This window comes from Pezoporus flaviventris, unplaced genomic scaffold (assembly GCF_033815535.1).
Source record: "Pezoporus flaviventris isolate CSIRO_AGI_PZ_B2104156 unplaced genomic scaffold, CSIRO_AGI_Pfla_v1 ptg000036l, whole genome shotgun sequence".
Lineage (NCBI taxonomy): Eukaryota > Metazoa > Chordata > Aves > Psittaciformes > Psittacidae > Pezoporus > Pezoporus flaviventris.
The window spans coordinates 33,986,835-34,013,639 of record NW_026892584.1 but is presented as its reverse complement, the minus strand read 5'-3'; the positions used below and the strand labels follow the sequence as shown (position 1 = coordinate 34,013,639).

General features: G+C 39.4%; 2 protein-coding genes across 2 annotated transcripts in view; both read left to right on the top strand.

Annotated features, from left to right (window-relative positions):
• The window catches only part of TRIP11 (thyroid hormone receptor interactor 11), a 37,184-nt gene extending 36,433 nt beyond the window's left edge, over positions 1–751 (top strand). The window contains 1 exon segment of the mRNA XM_061463844.1: positions 127–751. Coding sequence (XP_061319828.1) covers positions 127–335 — 209 coding nt within the window. The 3' untranslated portion in view covers positions 336–751.
• Positions 752–15,184: 14,433 nt separating this feature from the next.
• The window catches only part of FBLN5 (fibulin 5), a 44,570-nt gene continuing 32,949 nt past the window's right edge, over positions 15,185–26,805 (top strand). Inside the window, exons 1-4 of the mRNA XM_061463836.1 lie at positions 15,185–15,688; positions 17,836–17,890; positions 20,048–20,099; positions 21,259–21,501. Of these exons, the coding sequence (XP_061319820.1) occupies positions 15,672–15,688; positions 17,836–17,890; positions 20,048–20,099; positions 21,259–21,501 (367 nt within the window). The 5' untranslated portion in view covers positions 15,185–15,671. The remainder of the gene's footprint in view (positions 15,689–17,835; positions 17,891–20,047; positions 20,100–21,258; positions 21,502–26,805) is intronic.

Below are 26,805 nucleotides of genomic sequence, written 5' to 3'. Positions count from 1 at the left end.
TTCATGTTGCAAAAGTAATGGGCAATTTTAGAGTTTGTTTGTGAAGAAATCCTGTAAAAGTGGGTAGAGTTATGAATGCTTTCTAACAAAGTGTTTTCATTGCTGGGTTTTGTTTTTGTATTTCAGATTCTGCAGTCTCAGTAATGGGCAGGAGGCCAGACACAAATCCATTTTTAGCACCTCGATCTGCAGCAGTGCCTCTCATAACACCTGCCAGCAGTTCTGGACATCTGCTTATGAAACCTATTTCTGATGCACTGCCCACTTTCACACCACTGCCAGTGTCCCCTGATGCCAGTGCTGGTGCTGTACTAAAAGACCTTCTGAAACAGTAGATAATCTTGTACCAATATGATGATAGTAGCACTTTAAGGAAAATGAGAACACTATGATGTATATAATTTACCACAATGAGGCCTTCTGTAAAAAGTCACATACTTGTATCTAGCTTTTCTTTTAATTACAAACTAACCAGTGTTTTGGAAATTCTAATAGTCGCATGAATAGCTGCCTTCTTTATAGTAGGAGTTCATTTTGGCTGTGGGTTAAATGTTAAAATGAGAAAAAAAAAAAATCCATCTTGTTGCTAGATTGTCAGAAGACAAGTAGAAGGACATTTAAACCTTAATTATACTCTAAGTTCTTTCAGTTATGCATAGACAGCGTTAACTCTTTGGTGTTGAGATTTGTTTTTCCATTAAAATGATCTGCCACTGACAGTGGCCTTCAAGACCACAATTAAAAAAAAATAGTCTTCAGCCAAAATTGGTCACATCTGGGGGCAATTTGAGACATCTTAATCTCATTTTGCACAACTGTTTCATTTCTCCCCCCCTTTTCCCCACCCCAGACAAATGGCTGCTTTCAGCAGTCAAACCCATCAGCATCAAGGAGTTAATTGTGGAAGTGACTGCTTCATTTTCTAGAGGTGTCCATGTGATGAAGAGTGGGTAACTTAGCAAAAGATAGGTTCACATATATAAGGACATTGTACTGTAATAATCTGAGATGTATATTTGAAAGACTTTTATCTTGCGGGATTTTGTAAATCCAAATATAGGCTTAAAGCTTCAACACATGTATAGAATTTAAAGGGAAGAAGATGCTTACTTATCTCAAATGTTTGAATAGGTCTTTGTAAGACCAAGACCAAAGGCAATTATTCTGTAAATTTTGCTTTGATCACTTGTATACTGTGTTTGGCAGGTAAAGAATGAAGTTGCATACTAAAGGATAAAAGTCATCTTCAAAGTGAATCTGAAATACAACATCTTCCATTTAAAATGTGTAATTTCTAAATCTTTTTGTATGTCATTCCTTGTTCAGTCAGTGTTAAGGTAACTGTTGTGCAAGTTCTATATTAGAACTGTCAAACTTCTCATTTTCATTAAGATTCTGGATTAAATAGTTGTAACAGTTATATTTAAATAAAATCAATTACTGAAACTTGTACAGAATCAACCAAAATAATGCAGAAAGTCTTTGCATTGTAGAGGTCAAGTAGTGATTTTCTTTTGCTGCCTTGAAATCTAGCAGAGATTTTTAATTACTGTATTTACCTTAAGAACTGCTTGAGTTGCTTTTCTTCAGTATGTCAAATGTTTCATGGAAGACTACATGAAGTTGGAAGTGGATTGACCATATTGAATTTTTATTTGAAAGTTTTTACTTCATTATAGACAGTTTGGCAATTAAGTTTCTGGAAGGATAGCAGCTGCACATGGTATACCAAAGTTCTGAATTATGTAATAAATGTAACGTGGATTTGAAATTACCTTGGCTGAGAACATTCCAGTTTGGTACTTCAGATGTACCTCATCATTTAAACTGGAATGATATAGGTACTTTTTTTTTTTTCTGTAACAAATACAAAGAAAACTGAAATCTGGTGGCTTTAGTGCAGTCTCTCGTCTTGTAATCATGTCTGTTTAAAGATAGGTATACATATATGTATATATATGTAACAGCTTCATAATAAAATCACCTTTTGGTGAGCCAAAGCAGAAAGAAATGTTTAGTTTTTAAGAACTGTGTGACGTACAGTATGAATTACAAATGGACTCATGTTGCTCACTATCCTCTGAATGTACTAACTGAGCAGATCTTTATTGTGCAGATTTTTTCTTTAGTTGCTGAGGATTTGATATGTACAAGTTTCTCTTCCAGGAAGCTCTAGAAATGCCAGTAAATGAAGTGTAGACCTTTTTTTTTTTTCTGCCTGCTGTAAATCAGCTCTATTTATTTAGTAAGCTATGAGGAGGGAAATCTAAAACCAAGAAAGGTATTGTAGAACTTCAGTTACTCATTAAGCTACTTCCTTAAGTCCTAGGTGGTCTATTGAGCTATGGGGAAAATTCCCATGGCTTAAGAGGTTTCTGTTCTAGGGATGCTTATGTTATAACTAAATTGCCGGGTCTTGTTGCTTTGTTAGAAATCAAATGTGCTCTGTGTTCTAGGCAGTACTTTTGCATTGAATAGTGTAGAACAACTTCAGTGCCTTGTTGGTCTTTAGACTGTGTCACAGATTATTCTAAACTTTCAAGATTTGTTTTTATTGAAAGATTAGCAGATACATTTTTTCCTCTAATTTTTCTTAGTGTTTACTTTGTGCTTGATAACTGTTTCATATGTATTTACCTTGCCAGTTTCCCACTTCTAAGTATGTGACTCATGTAGTCTATCCTGTTAATTGTGTGGGTCTTTCACACAGAGTATGCGTGGGGGGAAATTCTCTCTGGAATTTGAGCAGGTGCAGTAGTTGAGAACCTTTGTTCTTCGTTTGACTTAATTTTTCTCTTTCACCTTGCTTTTTGCAGGGGAAAAAGAGTATGGTCCTCCTAGTTTTGGTCTAACAAGCTGTCAGTTATCTTCAGTGATAAGGTAATAGAATTCTAGTAAAGAATTCATTTTGCAAACTTGACATAAAGGGAAAAAATAAGGATTAGGATTTTCTGTACTCCTCTTTACACTCTTTTGTATTTTGCTGTTCTTTGCTCATCCTGCATTCTGTCCAAAGAGAAGGAAGTAACTGGTTAATCTTCCAGTTGTTACTGTAGGAGAGCGCACAATTTCTGTGTGTTGTTTTTATTTTTGGGGTGTTTTAAGTTAAACTCTTTGCATTAAACCAGTTAGCTACAGCCATATAATTTGGCACATTATAGTGACCAGTGTAGAAAAAAATTTTTAAACCAAATATTAGTTCCCAGCCTGCATTTTGTCATTGCTTCTTATTCATTTTCCTGACCCATTTTGCATAAATAGTTACCAGTAAGGCAGGCTACCTGGAACACATATAGCAGTGACTGATTGATAAAGTGAAAGAGACGGAATGGGAGATGCTTGCCTCTTAAGAATGTAACATTATCCCATGCATCATGAAAGCTTCACAATTTTAATCCTTGATGTCATCTTGTTGCAAGTTTTGATTACTGGCATGTAATCCAAAAGATCAAGAATAACTTTCTCAACTTGTTTAATGAGACATACTTGTAAACTTGATGTTGTACTGGGAGTAGATTTTACCAGAATAAAATTAAAATTTATGGAGAGACGTTGTTACACCATGGAAATAACAAAAATAAGTTTCATGCATTCTTTCAGAGAAGTCTTCAATTTATCTAGACATGCAAACCAAACTAGTGTTTGTGTTGATATGCTTCCGTCAACGTTTTAATAGACATCTGGTAGTGGTAGCAGTAGGGCTTAAGGAATTAAAAACATTGCATGCATTTGTTTTAGTTTGGCTCTTCTTTTCCCCCCTTCCAGTAAATTTAATAGTTTGTTGTCTTGAGTAGGTGTCTTTCAGGTGGAAAGTTTGTAATTAGGTTTCTTAGAAAATAATATATAAGAACTACCAGCCTGTTTTTTGTTCTCTTGTGTTTCGCCATTACATGCTGCTGAATCCATTTGCAGCCCTGCAAAGCTTTAATGTGGAAACCAGTCTTCAATAAAAAAAATTGAGGACTACACAACTGCTGGCATTCTGTTTAAAGGAAAAAATAATTTGTACATGGCAGTTCACAGCAGTTCACAGCAGTACCAACGCTGACTTTTAGACAGTTGTATTCATCTCAAGCTTACAGAAGCTGAGAAGTACCTGAAAGCATCACCTGTTGTATCTCAAAGGCATTTTGTAGCAAATAGTCTTAAAGCATATTATCAGCGGGAGTGTACAAGAAATGTGCCTGTTTGCAGGTGGTGGTACATCTGTTGAAAGGCTAATTTGGACAAATTAATTCCAAATTTTAGTTCAGCCACGCTGCAAAAACTCAAAATGTTGTGCCAAAAAAAAAAAGTATCAAGTGATTAAAGGCTTATTTTCTTTGTTGTAGATAACAGTTGGAATATAACTTGTGTTTTTTTCATACATAAAATGGGGCATTTCTCATGCAGTAAGTGCCTGTATCAAGTAATTTGATGTTTTGTGCCTTCTTACTGAACTTGCAGCATTGCTGATTAAAACTAATTTCTTTTAAAATATTCACAGATGTTGTACATCATCCTTGAGCACTGATAGTGAATTAATCTTTCTCTGCTCTTGTGTTAAGATATCCATTAAACAGCTTCTCATAGATAAGATTTTAAAATCAGTGTTGCTTGTGCTCAAGTTTCTATCAGTCTCTGACAGACTGCCTTTGAAAAGGTTGACCTTTCTTGGTCTGTGATGAGTCAGCCAATAAATACTACGGTACCACCAAAAGCATTTCACAGGCCTCTTAAGCGGACTGAAAACACACAATTTTCTCTATTTGTAACCATTTTGATTTAAGTTCTTTTACGCCCTGGGTTGTTTTGGAGGGGTGTTTTTTGGATTGTTCTTGTTGGGAACCATACTCAAGACATTTTCTGCTTTGAGGAAATGAGATGCAGCTCCTTGCTGCTGGTAGGTCCAGCTATGTGGAATGTTCCACCCAGAAAGAAAATGCCACTTTTTTAAAAGTCTGCTTCTGCAATTCTGTTTGACTCCTATTACCACAGTAATGTACACTATCTAAGAGTACCTTCCTGCAAATATTGTAGTTCCACAGCTGGGATGGCTCTTGTGGCTGTAGAAGCTGAGCTTCTGTATTACTAGATTCCCTAACTAGTGACAAGAATGTAGTTGTGGAGTGCAAAGCTAAACACAGAGTGAAATCTTGAACTGCTAAAAAAAGAGATACAGATTCACATGAAAAGTTCAAGGTAATTAAAAAAAAAAGAAGAGGGATGGGATATGCCAGATGACTCTCTCTTGCCATATTTCTGTTGTCATTTATTAGGTGGACTAGAAAAATGCAGCAGTCAAGAAAACCATGAAACTAGTAGCATGGTCCCGGAAGACTTGGTTTTGGGTGAAGTGAGAAAAAATCTGCTAAATTTAATACATGTACCTCATGATCAAATTTAACATTGATTACCCTGACAAATTCAAAACCATTCATTATGCTCATAAGATGAAAGAATAATTCCTATTTTAAAGATATGGTGTCTATTGGTAGGGATTGGAGCTTTGCTACATCTATAAAAAGGTCAAACTTAACATCATCTCAAGCTTGAAGGAGCTTTGCTGAATACACAAATGGGGGAACTTCACAGCTAAGGCTATGCCTCAAGACTGGTCTGCCACACACCAACTGAGCTGAGCCACAGAAACTGAGAGCAGCCAAGATAATTGCCTTTTCAGTGTCAGTTTCTGGTCACCAGTGATAGCAGCTGCAGGAAGCTCTGTAGCAGTGTTCTATTTTGCTGGAATTTTGCCCTAAATCAGTAAACTAGTAGTAGCCATCACTGTCGCAAAGCCACAATATCTAATGTTTGTTGAGGGAATAATTAATAGGGGTCAGGGAAAAGAAGCACATAATGCACTCAAAATGGTGTATGTTTTATCTTTTGGCAACCTTCTGCAAAAACTATCATGCAGACAAAGTTGGGTGATTGATCTTGACCTAGTAAAGGCAGACGGGTGGTAGTTCTTGACCTAGTAAAGGCAGACGGGTGGTAGTTCCTGGTTCTCTGGAACAGGAAGCACTGCTAAACATAACCCACTGAGAACAGGAAGTCAAAGAGTTATAATGCTTCAAATTGAAGTTTTGTGAAGTAGGGAGTAGGCAGCTAAGGACATGCTAAGATTTTGAGAATTTGATCTTTTGGTGCTGCCCAGAGAGGCAGAAGCCCATGTTAGGTTTGGCAGAGGCAACTGCATTTACACAACTGGAGGTACCCTGAATCCATGTGCTTCCTGAGCATTAGTAGAGTATTATCAATAAAAATATATTTAGCCTAAGCAACAAAGTGGCCACTGGATGTAAACAGTGCAACAGTAAGGCATACTAACAGTTTTGAGCAAGTAAGGTGAGTTCAATAAAAATATTAGTTCCTAATTGGGAACACGTAAACAGTGAGAGCTGCAAACATTATTTTGCAGGAGAGTAAGTAGTCACCATGAGAGTGATCCAGGGCACTTTCAGGTGTGCGTGTCTGAGATACTGTATTTAGAAAGGGAAATAAAAGATTGAGCGTTCCGCTAGCCATGGGGGGAGCCAACCAGATGAAATATTGGTTGTAAAATTAACCTTTATGCACAAATGTTTCACTTGTCTCCTGCAGCAGTTTTCTTTATTGTTATAAGGTATTAAAGTACTTGGGCAATACTTTGGTTGTAATAAAAGTGGTTTTAGAATTGCAAGCAAATCACGGAGTTGATTCTGGTTCATTCATATTGTTTTGGTTTATCTGCTATACCGTGGATCCAACACTAAATTTTACCAGGAGTAAAAAATATAGTAAAGGAAGTGGCTTGAATGGTGAACTGGAGCAGTGAAAAATAGTCATCAAAACTGAAACTTTCTCTGGAACTAGAATTGGAAAATATTTAGACTGCACTTTGCTCTGTATTCCTAAGTAGTGGGTGCCAGTAATAATGAAGGCAAACAGAAGACTGCCTTACTTTTGACAATAGGAGCAGGAACACATGTTTAACAGTTTTCAACTAGCTTAGAGGAGGCTTATTATGAAACTACAAAAATTTGAGGAGTACAGGATTCTAAAGAAAACCAGTGAGTCATAACCAGGTTTGCCAAATCTGTCTGGACCCAAACCCAGACTGAATAGCACATTGTCTGCAGAGTATTCAGGATCGAGGACCTGCAGAGAGGCATCTGCAAGCAAAGGTCTTGTAGATAGTACCTCTGTCTTTGCTGGACTCTTGACAGATTGATGGCTATGGTGTGCTGCTCAGAACCTGCCTACTTGGACTGGTGATTCAGGGACCCCTCAGCACTCTCGTGGTGTTCTTCTGAAGTCAGTAAGTGATTCCAGCTTCCTTGAACTGGTACTTTTAATAGGCAATCTGAAGCCTGCACTGCCCTGGTCAAATATGGTTAGTAAATCTAGTTCATGAAAGAAATGTTTTCATTAGAAACTACAGTGGAATAGGGAAACATCAGAAGTCATTGCAATTGATCAAAACCTGAAGGGCCCAGAGATATAAACAAAACCCTAGTGAGAGGCCAAACTGAGACTGAATTATGCTTGTAACTGACTGGAAGAAGCTTATATGTACCCTGCCACAGTGACGTTGTCTTGTCTTTGTGCTTGACACTTGAATGCCCCAGTTGTCCAGGGTGCTGATGCAGCAACAAGAGCTGCCAAAAATAGAGTGCAGAGGAGAGGAGATGGGCTGAGAAGTTCCACTTCAATAAGCAGTTGAACTTAACCTTCTTGAGTCCTTCCCTTTTTTCCCCTCTCCCTGGTCTTCTAACAGTATGTTCCAGTACCAAGACCTCTTGGGAGTCTCATCCACATGTAACTTGGTTTCAGTGCCCATTCCATGGTCCCTGTCTTGGGCTACCAAGGGTGGCTACAAAGCCTGAAGGTTAAATCCTAGACTTGGAAAGAAATTACAACTATTTTACACAAATTCCTAAGTTTTTGCTGGGAAACGTTCATGTTTGCTGTTTACAGGTGCCAGTTAGAGTTGGCTGGAGCCAGTTTCAGTTGCATGGAGTAACAGAGTAAATGTAAAAATAAATCTATATGCCACGGATCAGAACTAGTTTCCTGAGATACATAGTAGTTGACGATGTCTCCAAGAAAATCTAGACCTGAAAGATCAACACTGTCTCCTGTGCTGTGCCTCATATCCTGGATTTATTGTTCTATGTTTTATCATATGGAAACCTATTAAATACAGTATCTTATTTGATACCTTCTGTTCTAGCACAAAGGCAATTTTGTGAGAGGTTACACTTAAGATAAATAATTCCGCCGTCAAATACCTTCACATTTAATTCAGTTACAACACTTAATTTCTAAATGTCAAGTGAGTTCTGATGAATTATTGCTCTTCGTTTTCTTGATTTGTTCTACAGCCTCTTCTGCTGGCACTGCAATTTGAGGCAGATCCTCTCAAGTATGATTTTTTAATTTTTTACTTATTTTTTTTTCCCCCACTTTGAGAACCTGTTGGAGTTTCTTGAGCAAATGCAGATAAAGAAGAAATTTAACTTTCTACTGTGATTTTATCTTTTCTAAGCACTATTTTTATACCTTGCTCATCTGTTGGCTTTGCAGACTGGCAGTTTTCCTGCTCTTGGTGTTATTATTAGCTTTTATGCCTCTTACAATTTGTTTCTCAAACTTTCTTGGCCTGCTTTTCTGTTTTTTACATTTCATCTGTCAGAGTTTTTGTTCCTTTGTATTTTCTTCACCTGGAACAGCTTCAGCTTCTTGAATTTTGCTCTGAAACAGTGGACAAAATGGGGACTGATGGCTTTATCAGGCTCCAGCTATGGGCTCTGTTAGCAGTACGAGTACCTCTGTTGAGGGAAGGGTCCAGTTCCACTGTCTTTGCATGGCTGCTTAAGGTTCTGTTCCCCTCCCAGCGCCTGAACTGGAGCCCTGGGAACAGTCGAGCTACTGCTGCAGGGGGAGCCCCTGGTACTGCTCAGCTCCTTCAGCTGTGACAACCAGTGCATGTCAAAGCAAAGGCTAGCTGATTAAATGAAAAGAAAGAAACCATCTCTGCTGCAAACTGTGTCCTTTTGCAAAACTTTTGTGAGCACTGCAGTGTGTGTACAGCAAATAGCAAACAGGAGTACATCCCCTGCTCAGTGACGTGGATACCTATAGCATTCTGAATTGCTTCCTTATAGCAGCCCTCATTGCTGCAGAGCAGTGAATGCTGAGTCTGAAAGCAAGTAGACAACACACTCCATTTTTATCACCTGCTTTCATAGCCAATTTATTTCCAAACAGTATGGTTAACTTACAAAACTGCCAAAATAAACAGGTAAATTGTGAAACAGTGTAATCCCTGCTATGGGAATAAGTAAATTAAGTGCAGTAGTTTTTAAATCGAAGAAAAGTTTATAAATGTCTTCTGAGGTTAGGAAAACAGTTAAGTACAAAACAGGCAAAATTATCACTCTCCTCATAAAGAAACCTTCTGTCACTCGTATATTTGCCTGACATGTAACTCTAGAAATCATAAAGAGCCAAAAATGTGGGCATCTTTGCCAGTTGTGTCACTGGAGAAAGAAACTTGAAGTCTTTTCTTATATGTGCACCTATACCAGTGATACATGGGAATGTTTTCCACCACTTGGAAAGAGAGAAGCTCTGGAAGGAGAGGGCTGATATCAAATATTTTTCTGCTCTGGATTTGTCAGCAGGGTTCTGGCAGGTGCTCCTAGAAAAATAGCGCACACATTTGTGAACATTCAAACATCCCCACTGATAGATGGCATTTCCACAGACTTGTTTGGGTTTGCTTGGAACCTGAAGTGTTTTAATGGAAAATGCAGAACGGGCTCGATGCTATGGAGGGTAATGTGCTCTGGGTACAAACAAAGTGAGTTGCCTGAGCAGACTAAAAGAAATATTTAACAAAAGAGAGAGAAAGGATGCTCAACTAAATCTGAAGGGGACAAAAAAAAAAACCCCACCCAAAACATAAATCCCATGTGATGAAAATAAAGTACCTGGGAGAGGAGGAAGCACAGGTGAAGCTGATGTTTTACTACACACATGTCCCAGCCCTGGGAATGCTGTTGTGTTAACTTGGAAGGGTGAGCTTACTGCCTCCAGTAAGCTGCTGTAACATGTAGCCTGATGCTGTTGTGCCAGATGTGATGTGCCCAGTGCATACAGTGTGGTGCAGTGGTGCATGAGATAGTAAAGAACTGGAGAAACTGCAAAAGGCACTGCATTCTTGAGGCATTTAAACATAAAATAAATTGGTCTTGAGTATTTCTAAGGGAGGCTATAGTATGTACTTCTAACTCTCTGGTCGTAATTGGAGACCAGTGGTTTATGTATCCCAGCCCTTGTGAAGACTAAATATTGGCTTCTTCAGATGGTGAAATAGACTTTAGTCTTGGTCCAGAAGTACTAAGAGTTTTAGGTATTTCTTTATGGAAGCTCATTATTAGCTGAAGTTGGCCGTAAAGGATTTATGTTTGTTATTGAAAGAGGCTGGTAAACATCTTGTCATGAGATTAAAGAGTATTGTTTTCAACCACACTGTCTAGATCATTTGACAAAAAATGCAGAGGAGAAGACTTCAGCCTAGCTTATGTACATGTCAATCTTATAAAATAAACAAAAACAAACTAAAGGAGCTTTCCAGTTTCAGGCAGAATGTGAATTGCTCTCTGCTCAAGGAGGAAGTTCAACAGGGAAAGAAAGAAGTATGAACGGTGGCTGGCACATCATGTTCTTGGATGCTCACAACTGCCCAAGGGAAAGGTGTGAGTTCCCAAGATCTTTTGTCTTTAGGTACAGGATGGTGTTCCATATGCATTTTACAGGAAAACAGGTTTAAAAGCATAAATGCCAGTCATTTAAGGATCAAAAAAATCAAGAAGAATGTTGTATACTGATGCAAATTAATAGTAATAGGAAAGGTCTTGCTGGGAGTTGTTGCGTGCACCAAAAATGCTGTGAAAGAGTCTGTATTTTTCCTGGAAAACTTACAAAAAGATTTAGTTTGCTTGCTTTCCTTGCTTTTGTTGGGGAAAAACAGAACAAAACAAAACCAAGTAAACAAAAAACCAGAACTGAACCATACTGAAGCATTCTTCCAAGAATATTACTGTTTTTTGCCTCAGGTGGACTTGCTAGACTTCCCATGAAAATACTACAGCTAAGCAGGTGATCATGAACATCAAACTTGATCCTTCTGCAAATAATACACCTGAAACAGTTTTGTCTTACAGCAGATGCAGTTCATTTGGCATAAATTTAAGCTGTTTGGTTTTCAGTACGTGCTAGATTCTCCTATTCCTTATGTAATAGGATGATTAATACGTTTTCAGAATGGATCCAGTAGCGCCTGGCTTTCCACTGATAACTTTTTTTCTAAAAGAAATTATGCTGTTAGAAGCCAGTACCACAGTAAGCACAGACCTGCAAGATAGTAACATCTGCAAGATGTAGAGTTGGATAAAGTGAAATATAAACTTTCAATTATGTGGCTCACCTGGCAGGGAACTCTGAGACCATCTGCTACGACATCACAAGGGCTCTTGCTTATGGTTCTTGGGAAACAATGATATCATCAGCAGTATTGTCATCTCAAAGGCATGCATGCTACAGGCACATGGGTGACATCCCCATACAGGAGGTAAGGAAGGGATGCTGTACTGGCCTTTTTTCCTATGGATAGCTCACACAGGTGATGTGTGCCTCAACTGTACCATGTTGAGTCAACTAAGCCCCAAGAGACAGCAGCACAGCAGGAGCAGCACTTTCTCCTCCTGGAACAGTAGCGTAAGCTGCAGATCAACACAACATCTCAGAGACTCTACGTTCCCAGTATGTTTTAGTTAGCACTAGTGATGTTTCTACCATTACGTATTATGTTAATTTTCCCTGTTAATTCTTGCTTGTGTTGTGTCTGGCTCAGAAAGGAAAATATGTGTGGGACTGTGCTTTTGACTTCTGGTTTGAGCCATCTGGAACAGGTTAGTATAGCATTGATGTTATGAGATAGCACTTGTAATTCAGACAGTACCTGAAGCAGGCCTCAGCTAATGATGTTATGTAGTCCATCTTTGAAAAAGGAGAGGGAATCCTCTGCAAACACCAACAGTTTGAAATTCAGATTCTTTCCCAGGAGGTGGAAGAAACAAGCTCTACTCTTTTTCAGGCAGAATTAGGGTTTGAGACCAAGTTTCCCATGTGCTTAGTGCTATTCATGTGGTGGTAGGGTGAGACGTGTGTTTCAAATTGCTGCGTGTCTTGTGTTATACCAGCATGTGACAATACAAAAGCTTGCTAATTTGTCAGTCTCTAGGATCACTTATACCAATTTCCACAAGCAAAAGCCAACTTTCTCATGGAGCTTAGGTACTATCAAAATGCAATCATTCCAGTAAATACCCAGCAGTTTTGCTCTAAGTGCTTTTCCAGTTTTGCTAGTAGAAAATTTGGTTCTATAAGGTCTGATAGGAGCAGAGTGGATGTTTTTAAGCATCTAAAGCTTGGATATATATGGCCTTAAAGTGTCAGTTATTGCCAAATTCCTTTAATGAATTCAGGTCTGTATGGCTGTGTAAAAGATGCCTAAGATTTGTCACTCAAAAAACATTGGGCTTGTACCCCTACTGCCATACAGAGCTGTGTGATTTCACTCTGCTCCCACAGTTTGACGGTGTCCTTGAGAATGTTCAGAAAGGGTGAACTTTAAAAAATGACAAGAACATCTAAGAAGGTGTTTGACAACATAGCTATGGAGAAGTATAATATCAGAATTAAAAAGAACATAGATGAAGTGTTGTGAAAGTTAGTATATGAGAACTTGGCTTTGTGATAGAGTTGCTTTGTTAAGGAGTCCTGAGTGTAATTAACTCTTACTGAGGCCCCTGACCTATATACAGCTTTTGTCTTAGCATTCAGAAGCCATTGGATTATGTTCTTCAGTGCTGAGGGTCTCTTTTAACACAGCACTGTGCATTATCTGCAGGAGCATAGTGCAATTCATACACTCAGTTGTATCATCCAGGGAGGCTAGAGTTAAGATTACATGACATAGTTTATGTGCCCCTTATGATTATGTATTACACAATTTTTGAAATCCAAATCTTAAACATAATTCAGGGCATAGTTTCAACCCTAGCTATACACAAAGCAAATGGTTAAGAACATAGTTACTTTTACCCCTTTTATACGGGGGACTGTTCTGCACCTCCTCATGAAGACAAAGAAAATGTCAAGGTAATCTAAATGCAGTAATAGATTTTATAACATGGGGGGGATATTTGAGACCACTGAAGCGAGAGTGTTGCTAGATGTGAAGTTTATCCACCATTTTAAGCATAAATGGTGAAGGTGTCAGAACATAGTGCTGAAAGATATATTGAATTGTCCATGCTTATATAGGGTGAACAAAAGGGGTTTTATGTACCACAAACTTCTTCCTTTATGCAACTCTTCCTGTCAAGGAGAGTTGTGAGAAGGGTGTGGCTGTATCTCATTACTTGGTGGCTGATGGTAGTTGCAGAAAGGTGCTGCAGAAATTGGACTTAGCCGTAATATCAAATCTTTTTATTTAGGAACAAAACCAGTCACCACACTGTAAACTAGCCCAAGCTGTGGTTTGGTACACTTCTTGTACTCTGTCTTTTTATTCACCCCAGCTGTCAGATGGAGACAGGAAAAATCAAAACATTTGTATAGTTTTCTTTCTTAAGGGAGCCCCTTAGGTGGTCAGGTCTGGATTCAGCTCCTGATTCCAGCGCTGGAACACCTCTGCCAGTTGGCTGATGAATCAGAAATCTTTAGTCTGAGGCAATTCTTTGGGAGCAAACTGGTACTGCATTCTTCCAGTGTTTCTGGCATGCATACAATGATTTTTCTATGCAATGGTGAGAAAAGTTCAATGGATCAGCAAGTGAAAGATCAACAAGTATGTGCAGCAAGCTCTTCATCTACACAAATGGATGCCCCGAGCATGTGTTTTGCTGTAGAGCTGTTTCCTATAGTTTCAGTTATCTTCACACACCTAATATAGAGCAAGCCCTGCTACTTTTCGGCTTGTTAGCTCTCCAGATCACTGAGTGTATTGAGAAACACTGGAGTTACGGAGTAATGAGAACACTCTCTGTTAGCCTTCTGCCACAATGAAAATTTGCTATGTATTTCTTGTCTGCTTTCTCACCCATGACAAAACTTTCCTCTCACAACATGCCCAGTGACCTTCTTCAGAAGTCCCTTGTGTGAGTTTTTGTTAAGCTCTGGGGAAGTCTATTTAAAATTCATCTGCAAGTGTATTGGTTCTCTTTGAATAATTCTAGGAGGGTGTGTAATTTTCCATACAATACAGGTGAGGCAAAGAAGCCATTGAGAGGCAGACTTTCAGAAATGGCACTGAGTGTCTGATGCTGTCATTTTGGACAGTTGCAGGCAGTTAACAAGGTACAGAGCTGTTGCACTTCCCATTAGCATCGATATGACTCAGCAACCCTGGAGCAGCTCAGCCTTTGTATCTTCCCCTGGGTATCCATGCCTAGAGGCCAGTTTTATGAATATCTGTTGTAACAACTCTGTTTCTGAATCTGCTATAGAGAGGGATGACAGATTTTTGTCTGGTTGGGCATCTCACGTTCGTTAGGAATAAAGGATTTCCTCAAATGGAAAACTCAACAGAATTTTGAAGTAGTCATTTAATATCTGTGTCTGTATTCAGTTTCAGTGTTCATCTTTGGATCTAGCATAGACCTGCAGCATCTGATTGCTTACCTCTCACATCTCATAAATGTTCTGCTTGACATGTTAAAGTTCTGCTTGTGGCAACACTGCAAAACACCTGACAAAGTACTTTATTTCCTTCCTCTGCAGTTTTAACTGGAGATCTGCAAGATTTGTCTTTCCTGAGAAATACTTCATTTTAGTAGCTGCTCCCTTAAGCATGGGGTCAGTGTTTGCAGACAAACCATTTGTTTTCCTTTGAACTTTTAATTTGTTTATTCCTGTTTTCAGATAATCCCCAAGCAATATAGTTCCTGTAGCTGCAAGCGTCATGAATTCAAGTTATTCACCTCCCAGAGGGTCAGACCTTTCATCAGTATGCCATTGGCACGAAGCAGTGAGTGTTGCATATTCATTGTCCGAGACACCAGCTAGAGGGCCTCCAAAAAAGCCTGACTTTTTTTTTGTTCTCAAAGCAAGGAAAACAATCCCTTCCCTTCTCCAGTCCCTTGATAAGGGTTTCTGTCCAATAACGGTGCTCTCTGCTCTGAGGCACATTTAACTGTGAAGTTTGCAGCGGGAGAGGCTTTCCTTCAAGCTGTTAGTGTTTTATCCTGGCAGGCTCCTCGAGGTTGTTGTGAGGAGTCTAGCCAGTTGGTGAGCTTTGTAATCTAAACCAGCTGTCCCAGGCTGAGGCCCCCATTTGCATTGTTTAACATACTTAGAAAATGAAGTGTTCATTTCTAACATTCCTCCTCCAATTGGTTTAATGCTGAATTACAGAAGAGAACTAAGCAAAACCAGGTGCTTTCTCTGTATTCTCTCCAGTGTCTGAGGAGGTACAGACGGCTCCTGATCTTCTCCATTACTTGCTATTTCATTCTTTGGACTATAAATGACTGACGAACTGAAGTGCTAGCAGAGGGTAATGTTTGGAAAAACTTTTTAGTTATTCATCAGCACAGACTCTGTTTTTTTTCCACCTTTCCCTAACAGTTTTGGACATGCAAGGATTAAAAAGGTAAGTGGTATGCATGCAACTTCTCTACTTACTGAAGGGAAACCTGCTTGTGGAAAAAAGCTGTGGCAGGGATTCGGTATGCCAATCCACTTGCTAAAGCCATTTGCAAAGAGACGGGATCTCAGTGGTCAGAGGTGGCGAAAGACGATCTGTCTGTTATTAAATCTGTGCTGTCTCTGACAAGTTTCTTCTTAATCTGTGCTTATACCCTGTGCTTTAGGAACCCCAGCATCCGCAGGAGTGCTGAATTGCGGCAGCAAATGATCCCACTGGCTACAGTGATTGATTTGAAGCTAATTAGTTACTATTGCAGAACTTAACCACTAGTTTAAAATATTTTGCCTGCTGGGCAAGCTCCTGTGACCAGCTGCATGTAGTGTTGATAGGTTGTGCTGTGCATGTCTTAATAATTCTTGAGGGGATTTGAGATCTAAAGTAATGAGCAAATTGAGATGATGGTTGGAGGCAGAACACATAAGAGGCGGTAAGGTCACCCCCCACCAAGAGAAAAGAATATATTATCTTGTAACAATGGAAACTAAGACTGTCTAGAAATGTATGTGTTTTGTCTGACCAGTTTTATAGGGGATTTTGTTAGTGTGCAGTACTCTGTAATAATGTAGAGTGTAGCTCAGTTTCTAGGTGTTAACATTCAGCTAAAACCTGTTTTATTTCCTTTTAGTGCTGTTCTTGCTATATGCGAAGTGAGTACACAGTCTTTGTAATGGTGCATGCTTTAAAATCTCTTAAAAAAGATTTGAGGAATCAGTAAATGAAGTGCAATCCTAAATGGGTAACGTTGTACTTTGAATGCTTTCCATCCGACTCCAAGGAAAAATCTGTGCAGAATTTGCCTTTTCTTGTCACTCAAAAGCTGCCAGCAAGCACATTCTGTCTTCGTAGCACTATGGACAACCATTTTAGGGTTTATGTTTACTTTTCAGAGCTTGTGCCTGTCTTCTCATTTAAAACAAATTTGTTCAAATGTGTCGGTCACTGCTTGTGTGTGGTTTTGTCTGATGCATTTATAGGTCTTGTTCAAGAGCTCAGTTTGCACTGGAAATCAGAGACAGCTCTGAGAGAAAGTTGGCAGCTTGCTTGGGTAGCAGAGCTAAGGCTACCTAAAATATCCCTTGCTTCCTGTGCTAGTTTTGTGGGAACATATTGTATACAATTGCCATTCAGAACTAGAATCCAAGATAAGCAAGATGTGGGTCTAATTGTATTGAGAAGAAGTTTTGTATGAGGCAGTGGCGAAACACTGAAATCCATAGTACATAGAAAAAATAATTTCTTATTATCCTTTCATGGGTTTCAGTCTCCTGGTAAATACTCGGGGGTAAGAGCTTAGTTGACCAGAATTTTTATGCTCTAGGTAAGGAGTTCCAAAAATAGCCTCAGAGCTCTGTTATAAAGGGATCCCCTTCTTTCAGTTGCAGTGAAGAGACCCAGTAGGTCCCACTAGATGCTAAGATGATATAACTGTGAAAGGCTTCACTGAATATAGCAACTTCTAGTAGCTGATGAGCTGGCACGGTCTGTCTGCTTACAGAGCGATGTATTGCTCAAGATTGAATAAAGGGACAGAATCTGGCCCTAAGAAAATGGATTAATCTCAGATATAGTCTCCTGGGGATGAAATGCGGTTTAGCGGTTAGAGCAACTGGCTTGGATTCAGGACCTCCTGCATGACATGTCTGCAGTCTTGCCAATGCGTTGCAACTGTGAGTTTAGGCAGGGCCTGTGCTCTGGTTTACCCGTCTGTACAATGTGCATAATGTGCAAGAAAAGCTTTTATATTCTCAAAAGGAAGGTGTCAGAGAGGGGCAAAAATGCTCACTGAATATTGCACACTTGTTCGTTAAACAGTTGCTGCATGGGGTGTCATACAAATATAGGTTAGTTAATAGGCATGTACAATCTGATTTTAATCCTAGTTGCACAAAACCATAGTATATTAGTAACTCTGAGATCCAAGTGTGGCCCACAGTTGTATTACTCCTCTCTTGAGGCCAAATTTATGTTAGCAAAATGCTGTGGAATATACTGAAATGTCACTAGAAATTAATTTGCTCATGCGTATTTGATTCTACATAATGAACCTGGATATTAGAAGGTTTTCAGCCTATTTTCTATGCACATTACAGGATACTGACTGCTTTCACACTGGCCATCTGCCTTTCAAGACCTGGAAAAGCACAGGTGAGAGGTATACACAGAGATCTATGTGCTGTTTTGTACTGAAGTGCTGTATGGCATGAGGCTTAACTGGCTAGCAGGTGAATAGGAATCTTTGTGGTCTGGGGTTTACATGAAAAGGAAGCTGTGTGGTCTAAGGGTTTAGAGGGGAGAACTTGGAGCCAGCGATATTCTGGAGTTGAACATGGACTGAGCTTATTGACTCAACATTGCCAGCTCAGCAAGATATCCCTGTAGAAACCTGGAACTCACTGAAAAACCTGATTCTGCCTGTTACCTGAATGCTTCTGGAAAAGGAAACGAGAAAAGCCATCCCATGAGACCAGGGACAGCTCAGTTTTGTGGTGGGAACATCCACTCTTGGAAAACTTATTCATATAAATAGGTATTTTCTGTCTACAGCAGGATCTTGTTTTAAGACTGTTTACTTTTGGACTGTGATCCTGAATGACTGTATCCTAGTTTTCATTTTAATTTATGCCTGATACCATTTTTGTTCAAGAGGCAGGGCTTTTGAGGGTGGATGGAAGTAAAGCAGTCCAGTTCCTGAAATAGCAGAAGCATTAGTTCTTTGTGTTCTTGGGTTCCATGTGGACTTTAAATCAGGAGAAACAGTTCCCAAAGGCATGTTAAGTTTGGATTCCTAGTTGATAATCCAGATATACTCAGTGTCAAGAGCTGTGTTTCTAAATACCTTTGCCAAAAGTCTCTGAAATGTAGCTGTTTGGTTTTCTTTTTTTTCTCTTACATTGAAAATTTCCTGCACATGGCATGCTTATGGATACTTTTGTGAACATGTCTGTATGGGAAATGCTTTTCATGCCCCTGGGGAATTTTTGAGATGTCTTTAAGGGTTTGTTTTTATAATTTGAAAAACGTTTCCATTGTGATTTTTATAAAAACATCCTGTACCATAAATTGATTTTTGAAGTCTAAGCAGAAAGCAACTTGAAACCAAAATTGTATCAGTGACTTCTTTCTGAAGATACTGAAACTGGTCATTTTGACAGTATTGGATCCTTTTCTAGAATAAAGTTCTAGAAAGTTGTTGAAACCAGTTCTACAGCAGATTCAGTGCTGAATCATCACTTACTGTCCAAAAGAAAATAGTTGTGTTAAAAAGTATCTCAACTTTTCCTCCTAACCTAGGTGTAGTGTATGCGCCACAGCACAGAAAAGAGAACAAAAGGTAGATTACGTACATTCTTTAAAACGTGAGGCTTTCCACAACATGATGCCAAAACATTTCAGAATGCCAAAATAAATGAGGACTGAATTCCTTCATACTTGTTTGACACTTCTAACAGTGGGTTTGTGTATTCATATGTGCAAGTGGCAGGTGCACTCCGAGCAGTACCATGTGTTTCACTTCATGTTCCCTCCCTAGTTCCTGCAGTGGTCTGCTTCCACTGACTTATCCCTCTAACCCCTTGTCTCCCACCTACAACTTTGCCAAACATGAACCAAATACTTTACTCTTCCACTGATTTCTTCCACAAAGTCTAAAACTAAGTGGTTTTATCATTTAGCAACTACAAAAAAGGAAGAATCTTGAACACACTCCATCCCCTGGTCACTTCAGTGGTTCCTGGTTTTTGGATATCTCGTGCTTACATTCCTTAGTATAACCTATTAACTGTCAGGTTCCTGTGCTTGTGTCAACTGCTTGGCTGGTTGTTGTGTAGCTGAAGACGCAGTCAAAACCTAGGGAGAGCAGGGAATCGTTTTAATGGGCTTTGATACAGTCTTCACTAGGATTGGCTTAGAAATGCTGATGACTATTGATGAGGTGCTGAATACTCAAAGTTTCAGCCCTGATAAAGACCAGCACCACAGGATAGGAAGGAGCAAAACTTCCAGTAACGTTGCATGCCTAGAACATGTGTCATCTAAAGATTTATTCTCTCAGATTCAAAAGGCTTGGTATAAATGAAAAGCCTTAGTTTTATTTTATTATTTTGTTACAACTGTTAAGGGGCTAGCATATGTTCTGAGACCTCAGGTTCATGCCTTGCTGGTTGTCCTTTGGGGTAGGGACTTCATTTTGGTGTAATGTAAAGTGCTGGACAATTGTGCTAAACGTAATAATCCAGATGAGCACTTGATTCTGCAACTCTCTCATTTTACAGTCACTGACTGTCCTTTGTTTTCTTATTTTAGCAACAATGCACTAATGGGTTTGACCTGGACCGTGCCTCTGGGCAATGCTTAGGTAGGACTTTAATTAAATCCATACATTTAAACGGAGTTCAGAAATCCTGAATTGACTGAGTTTACATTGTGCTGCTGCTAGTACATTTTAGTTGAAAGTTCTTGCTGTTTGACAAATATGTGTGTTTGTGTATCTGTATATATAAATATATACATATATATAAAAATATGTGTTTACATAGCACAAGTATATAGCAACATTGTTGAGATACTAATCGGCTGTCAGTGATTCTCAAATAACAGTGCTGCATTTTGATGAGAGCTCACTCTAGTTGCCCAGTGACAAGGGTCATTCACTCTCCTCTTTCTCCTTCAGCCAGTATTTAGTGGCTTTGTTGGAAGCCTCCACTTGGTGGCTCAGAGAGTCTACCACTTCTCAGCGTTGAAACTCCAAGTAAATTGTTAAGGCAATGTAGGGAAACACACACTTTGACCTATAGCATCTTTTTATCAATGGCATTCATTTTCCAGGGCAGCATTTTCTGCATGTATTAAAGTCACTCAAGCAATAAGGAAAAAAACAGAAAAAGACTGCTTGCCCTGCCATAGCAGCCTACTGCTTCCGTGCCCCAAGAACCAGGCAAATGCTCAGCTTGACTTGATTTCTATCTTGATTTCTCAGCTTGATTTCTATCTTTCTAAATTTAATTCAGTGATGATCTCAATCATAGCAAGAAGGAGTTCTGAACCATGTCGCCAGATCTGAACATCCCTAACTTCTTCTGTGGGAGGAAGCTCAGGAGTTCCAAATCAGAATCCAAGTTTCACAGCTGGGCAAACCAAACCACCAGTGTTTGAAATCCTGATCTGCATGTTGTGGTTTGGACAGACCCTTTAGCAGAAACAGGTGGTAGCATGCTGTAGTCATGTGTAAATCAGTGCTTAAACTGAACATATACAGAATAACAAAGCAGGCTTTCCTCTCCTCCCCTCTACTAAGTGAAGTAAAGCAAGTAGGATATAGGATATGTTGAATATATGGGATATTTCCTGGTTTAGTATGATCTGACTTCAAAGTGAGGCTCCACAAGGAAGGATTAGCTTTTCCATTCAAAGAGAGTATCAAATTTTTTAGCAAAGTCTTGAGAAAAATGTTAACTATTTTTTGATAGGTCCTATGAAGAAGCAATCACTCATTTCACTTTGCAATTTCAATCCAGATATTGATGAATGTCGAACTATTCCTGAGGCCTGCAGAGGAGATATGGTGTGTGTCAACCAGAATGGTGGCTATTTATGTGTACCCCGAACAAACCCAGTGTATCGATCACCATATCTGAACCCTTATTCAAATATTTATCCACCGCCCCCAGCACCAGGCCCTGTTCCTAACTACCCTACTGTTACAAGACCTCTGATCTGTCGATTTGGTTACCAGTTGGATGAAAACAATCAGTGTGCTGGTAAGTAGTGGAAACATTTGTTCTATGCTTTTGCTTACATTAAAGCTTGTCTGACATTGCAGAAACAATTGTCCTTTAGTAATTGAATCACTCAAGCCCAGTGTTTTGAAGTTCAGCTACACTTTTTTTAAAGGATGTGAGCTGTACGTTTCATATAGTCATTACTTGATGCAAGCCAAGAGAAGATTTTATTATTTAATCAGTCTTATTATTTAATCAGGAAACCCACTTTCATGAGAGAAGTAATGTTTTCTATGAGATAAACAACCAATTGATGGCAGGGGATTTGTCAGAGCATCAAAGGCATGCCTTTTATTCTTATGATTCTGTCCTTGAGAGAGAAGGTGGCTGTCCATTTAAAGTGTTAGATGGGGACTGAAAAAACCTTGATTAAGTTGTTGGCCATATGTGATAGCTCATATGTCTGGACATCAGTCTTCCTCCTTTAAATGGTATAAATAAGAGTGGTTTCTTCTCATGCTTTGAGTTCTTTGCTGAGACTATAATCCCCTTGGAGCACATATGTTTCATATCTGGAGGGTGGTACACAACTGTTAGCACTACCATTGCCTTAATGACTATAGACTTCAGCTGAGACTGGAACTCCCTGTTGAAGGCACTGCATCAAACAACACAAGGGGAAAGGATCACTGCCCCAGTAGAGCACTGACTTTGTCTTAGCACATTCATGTTCCCCATTCTCAAATAAAAAAAAAACAAATAAGCCTATGAAAAATTTCTTGTGTTGGTAGTTTTTCTACTTTTGCATCTTTTGCTGGATTCTGATTCCACTTACTCCCTTTTGTACTGTGTTTAACTTAAATATAAGCTGCTTCTGTGTTACTCAAATTTAAGGAAGATTTAGATTATATCGCTTTGGTTTGCTTCATTTGATAATGCCATGGTATGAAGGAGCAGACAGAAAACTTCTTAACCAAACAAAATAAATCCACTAGCCAAAATATTTATTTTGATGCCAAATCTAAAATCAAGAGCTCAGGATCAGTGATCACTGGTGGCTGCTCAGGGTAAGTGCTAGAGATATAGCCCACAGGTCTACCACAGAGTGAACCTATAGCCACTACCACCACTTACTTCCGTGTCTCAGTTGTCCTAATAGTAAAGTTTTTTGTCTGTTATCTCATGTAGCTAATTGTCTGAAGGCTTTTATCAAAATCTGTTTTGAAACAGGACTGGTCTTTGACAATAAAAATTGCCCAAAACACAGAAGATACAACCTTTCAATAGAGAACATTGCCTGTCTTTAGACTAAGAACTGCATTTAACTCAGAACACTTCTTTATTGAATGCTGCTGCAGAACGATACAAGAGCTAAAACTGACTTGTCTTTTGGGCTAATTCTGCCCTATTGTTTGACATTTCTGGCAGGACATGGTTTCAGATGATGTACATTGTTTGCTTTCTAGTGAGGAGACCGTGATGCTTCATGGGAGATTTAAATTCACAGACTTCAGGGCATTTTTCTGTATTTGAATCATTGCCTTCATTACATTTCAAGGTGGGAAAAAAAGTATTTTCTAACCAGCACTAGTAGTAATACCTACCGGAAAAAAAAAGCAACAAACAACCTAAAACAAAACAAACAAAAAAACCAAAACCAATCTGTCTGGGGATTTTTTATGAGGAGTTTTGAAGTCCTGTGATAACTGGTAGGTTTGCTGTTAAAATAAGCATGTATACTCTTCAGTCATTTGAAAATTGAAGTAGTCCTTCTCATCTTAGCAAATTGATCAACCTCACTTATATATCTACTGGTTTGCACACTTCTGGGAGCGTTTTCAATTTGCTAATTTTGATGTAGATGAATCAGTAAATGGGGCAGTTAGTGGAAAAGAAGTGCTGAAATCAAAGTGGAAATTAAACCCCTCTGTTGTCTCTGGCATGTCGCATGCAAGCCCTGCTAATCAAAACAGGTGGATTTTGGGCACTTTGACAGTGGACCTGCCAGCCTGCGAAGGAATACATGTTCCTGTTCATGCTGGCAGAAATGCGATGTTTAATGCTTTCTTCAGTCAGGGCTGTTCACTTCTGTCACTTTAACTTTCAAATATGGGAATTTAATTGTAAGGGAAAGTCTGGTGAATAGAGACATTAACGAGAATAGATGGGCATAGACAGGCTGCTGTTTGAGTGCCGCAGTTAGCTGGGAGCAGTTTTAGAAAGTCTGCATCAGGTTTGAATTTGGCCACATGATGGATCATATTTGTGTTAAAAGAAGAAAAACAAAACTTAAAGAAAACAAGACCTGTCAGAGGGAAGGGGTCTCTGCTGGGGTTAGATTTAATTTTTCATTCAGTGAAATCCTCGAGAGACATGTCTTGGTGCAGGATTTATTTTTGTACCTAGTGTGCACTAGGATGGAAAGTGTGGACATGAAGGAAGGTATCTCACTGCAGTGGTGGTAGAAAGGCCTGATCCCCTGTTTCCAGAACTTCTGGTGCAGTTAACAGGGTGTTGTGCTCTTTCGTTCTTGAAGTCCTGGAGATAAGACAGCAGGGAACCTTGTCAGGATCCTCAGGATTTTTGCCCAGGTCTTTCAAGAAAGTCTGAATCACATGAATTATTGGTCTATCCTATTATAAGCTGATTATAAGCATTGCTCATGTTAATGATATTTCAGGTGCTCTGTGCTTCCCCGCTTGTCAGAATTCACAAGCTCTTAGGATATGAAGCACTTTGAGGGTTAATTTGTGGTGGAATAGTTGAAAAGAGTAAACTGGAAGCTATTTTGCCCAGTAGCTGAGCCACTATATAACTCACAGGTTTGTTACGTGGTGTTCTGGCACCTGCCTTGCAACACCTTCTTTCCAAATAAAATCAGTGACAGGTATTTCCATCAGAGATGATGAGACTTTTTGCTATTGATGTCAGGGGAACCAAAGCTATTCTAATGCCAATGTTTCTGAGAAATTTCCATTTTTTAACAGAGCACACATTTTTGTCTAGTCAGATATGGGGTTATAGGTCTGGGCTACATCTTCTGTTGCTAGGCCAGCAGAAATCTTTACTTTTTCTTTGCATTCCAGTCAAAACAGCTTATTAAACACAGGAACCTTCTCTGAGCTCTGAAGAGCTGAGATTGTTCAAAAGACTTCCAAAGTGAAACAGGGTTAAAAATTAATCTGAAAGCTGTGAGATTTAACAGGCTCTTTTCCGTTGTTTGTGTTTGGGTTTTGTGTGTGTGTGTGTGTGCGAGTTTTGTTTCTCTTTTTTGTATTGTTTTCTTTTGTTTTTATCCCCCCTTTGTTAGAGGTAGAAAGGCTGTGAGAGGGTTGCTCTGTCACAGCCTGGCATTTGGCCTGCCTGCAAAGGCTTCGCATTCCCTGGCTCTTAGAGGAATGAGCATCTCTGGTGGTTCACATCATGACATTCCCCCTCTTGGGCTGGTATTTCCAACATGGCAAAAAGAAAAAAGACATTTAAGCCATTCTTCTCCCTTTCAAGCTTTTTTGCCTCATTCTTTCTGCCCTGGAAGGTTCGCCATCATGTTCACCACTCCTTTATCTCCAGATCTTGTCCCATGTGAAAACAAAACCTTTCCTGGCACAAGTGACACCTCTCAGTGAGAACTTTGCCCATTCCAGTGTCCTCTGCTTGGTGCAGAAGTAGCTGTAGTCATTTGTTGCTAGAGGAATATTATAATAATTACTTTTTAAATCTTCTGTGGGTTTAATTCCTGCTACAAGGCATTTTTACCTCTGGAGTTGCTGAATGCTTTATATTTTGTATGTGTTTTGTATGTGTTTTTGCATGTATTGTGTTTTCAACAGCACAGGTTAGGAATGATTTGTAAGACAATTAACACTGGAGTAAAAGACCATATACAGGAAAAGGCAAAGAACATCTAGCACAAGAGCACTTCTTGAACTGTTTGTCTTCTAACGCTGCATCTCTATAAATACAGAATGGTTAGTCATAATAATGACTTTTTGTTCAAGGAACTCAGTCTAGTAACTATTGGCAGGATTAAACTGGAGCGAGAGCCCATGTTCTTGCATTATACATTCATAAGCTGAGAGCTCTTTCCAATTTCCCTTCACTCCACCTTGCTGTTTCCTGTTTTACAAAGATTTTTAAAACATGCCTCAAACACAGATCCTTCTGGACATTGTGGAAAGAACTGTAATGGGTGGGCTCCTATTTTCACTTCCTCTCCTGTTAATGCATGTGCACAATGTGGGGAGTTGATGGAGGTGGGAAGGCATCTAAGAGAGTTGAATGGAGGGATTGGAGAAAGCAGGCTGCAGTCTTCTCTCAGACTACTGCAGAGAAGTAGATGTTAGGAAAGATGCAAGCATAAGGCAAGATGAGTATGACCTAGAGACAGAAGGAAGGGAGGAGGCCTGAGGAGTTAATTACAAAAAAAAAAAAAAAAAGGAAAAAAAAGAAAAAAAAAGGCATCATTATTTTAAAAACAAAAGCTGAAAGGAAGAAGCACGAAACCAGAGGGAAATGGAAAGATGTTTTTTCCAAGACAGAATTGTTCTTCAAGGCCTCCTCTGTGGAGCAGTCACCTCATCTGTGGAGCAGTCATTGCTTCAGCTTTCCTCACTTCACAAAGACTGCCAGGACCTCCTACATTCCCTACCTACAAGTCCCCATTCCTACGTTCATGGAGCAAAACTCCTTCCTTCAAAACATTACCTTTGCACAGATGGGTTTTAGATCATTATCATTTATATTGCAAGCATACCTAAAACCCACATCCAAGTGTGCAATTATGCTGACCTGCTCTGTGCACAACCTCATTAAGAACAGGCTATGCCTAGATGAGTTTTCAAGCAAAATGAAAGAACCAGATATGTGTGTGTGCGTGTCTTGGGAGAGGGGAGGGAAATGAAGATACAGGGAACTGAAAGGAGGTGCACAGGTCTTGTGGCAGGCCCATGGCTATGCTGGGGGTAGAGCATGGAATTCCTTATTCAATGGCTTACCTACTAAGTCAGGTTGCCTCCTAACAGTGACTTTTCTAGTGACCTCTCCGAGCATATAGAAACAGGAGAAAGAAAAAGAGGGAAATGCAGCAGGGAGATTATGCCCTAGAAGGGGATGTGTAAAGGAGAAGCAAATGTAATCCATTCCTACTATTGCCTTTTTAAACCCCATTTGGTTCAGCTCTGTGTCCTTTTGGTCTGTGATACAATCTCTTCTGCTATTCCAGAGGGCCAGTTCCTGAAGGCTATGCATGGCTCATGTTAGGGCAGCACTGCCATCATATCCAAATTAACTAGGAAACACACACAAAAAAAAGAAAGACTGCATGAGAATAGGTTCTGAAAGTGG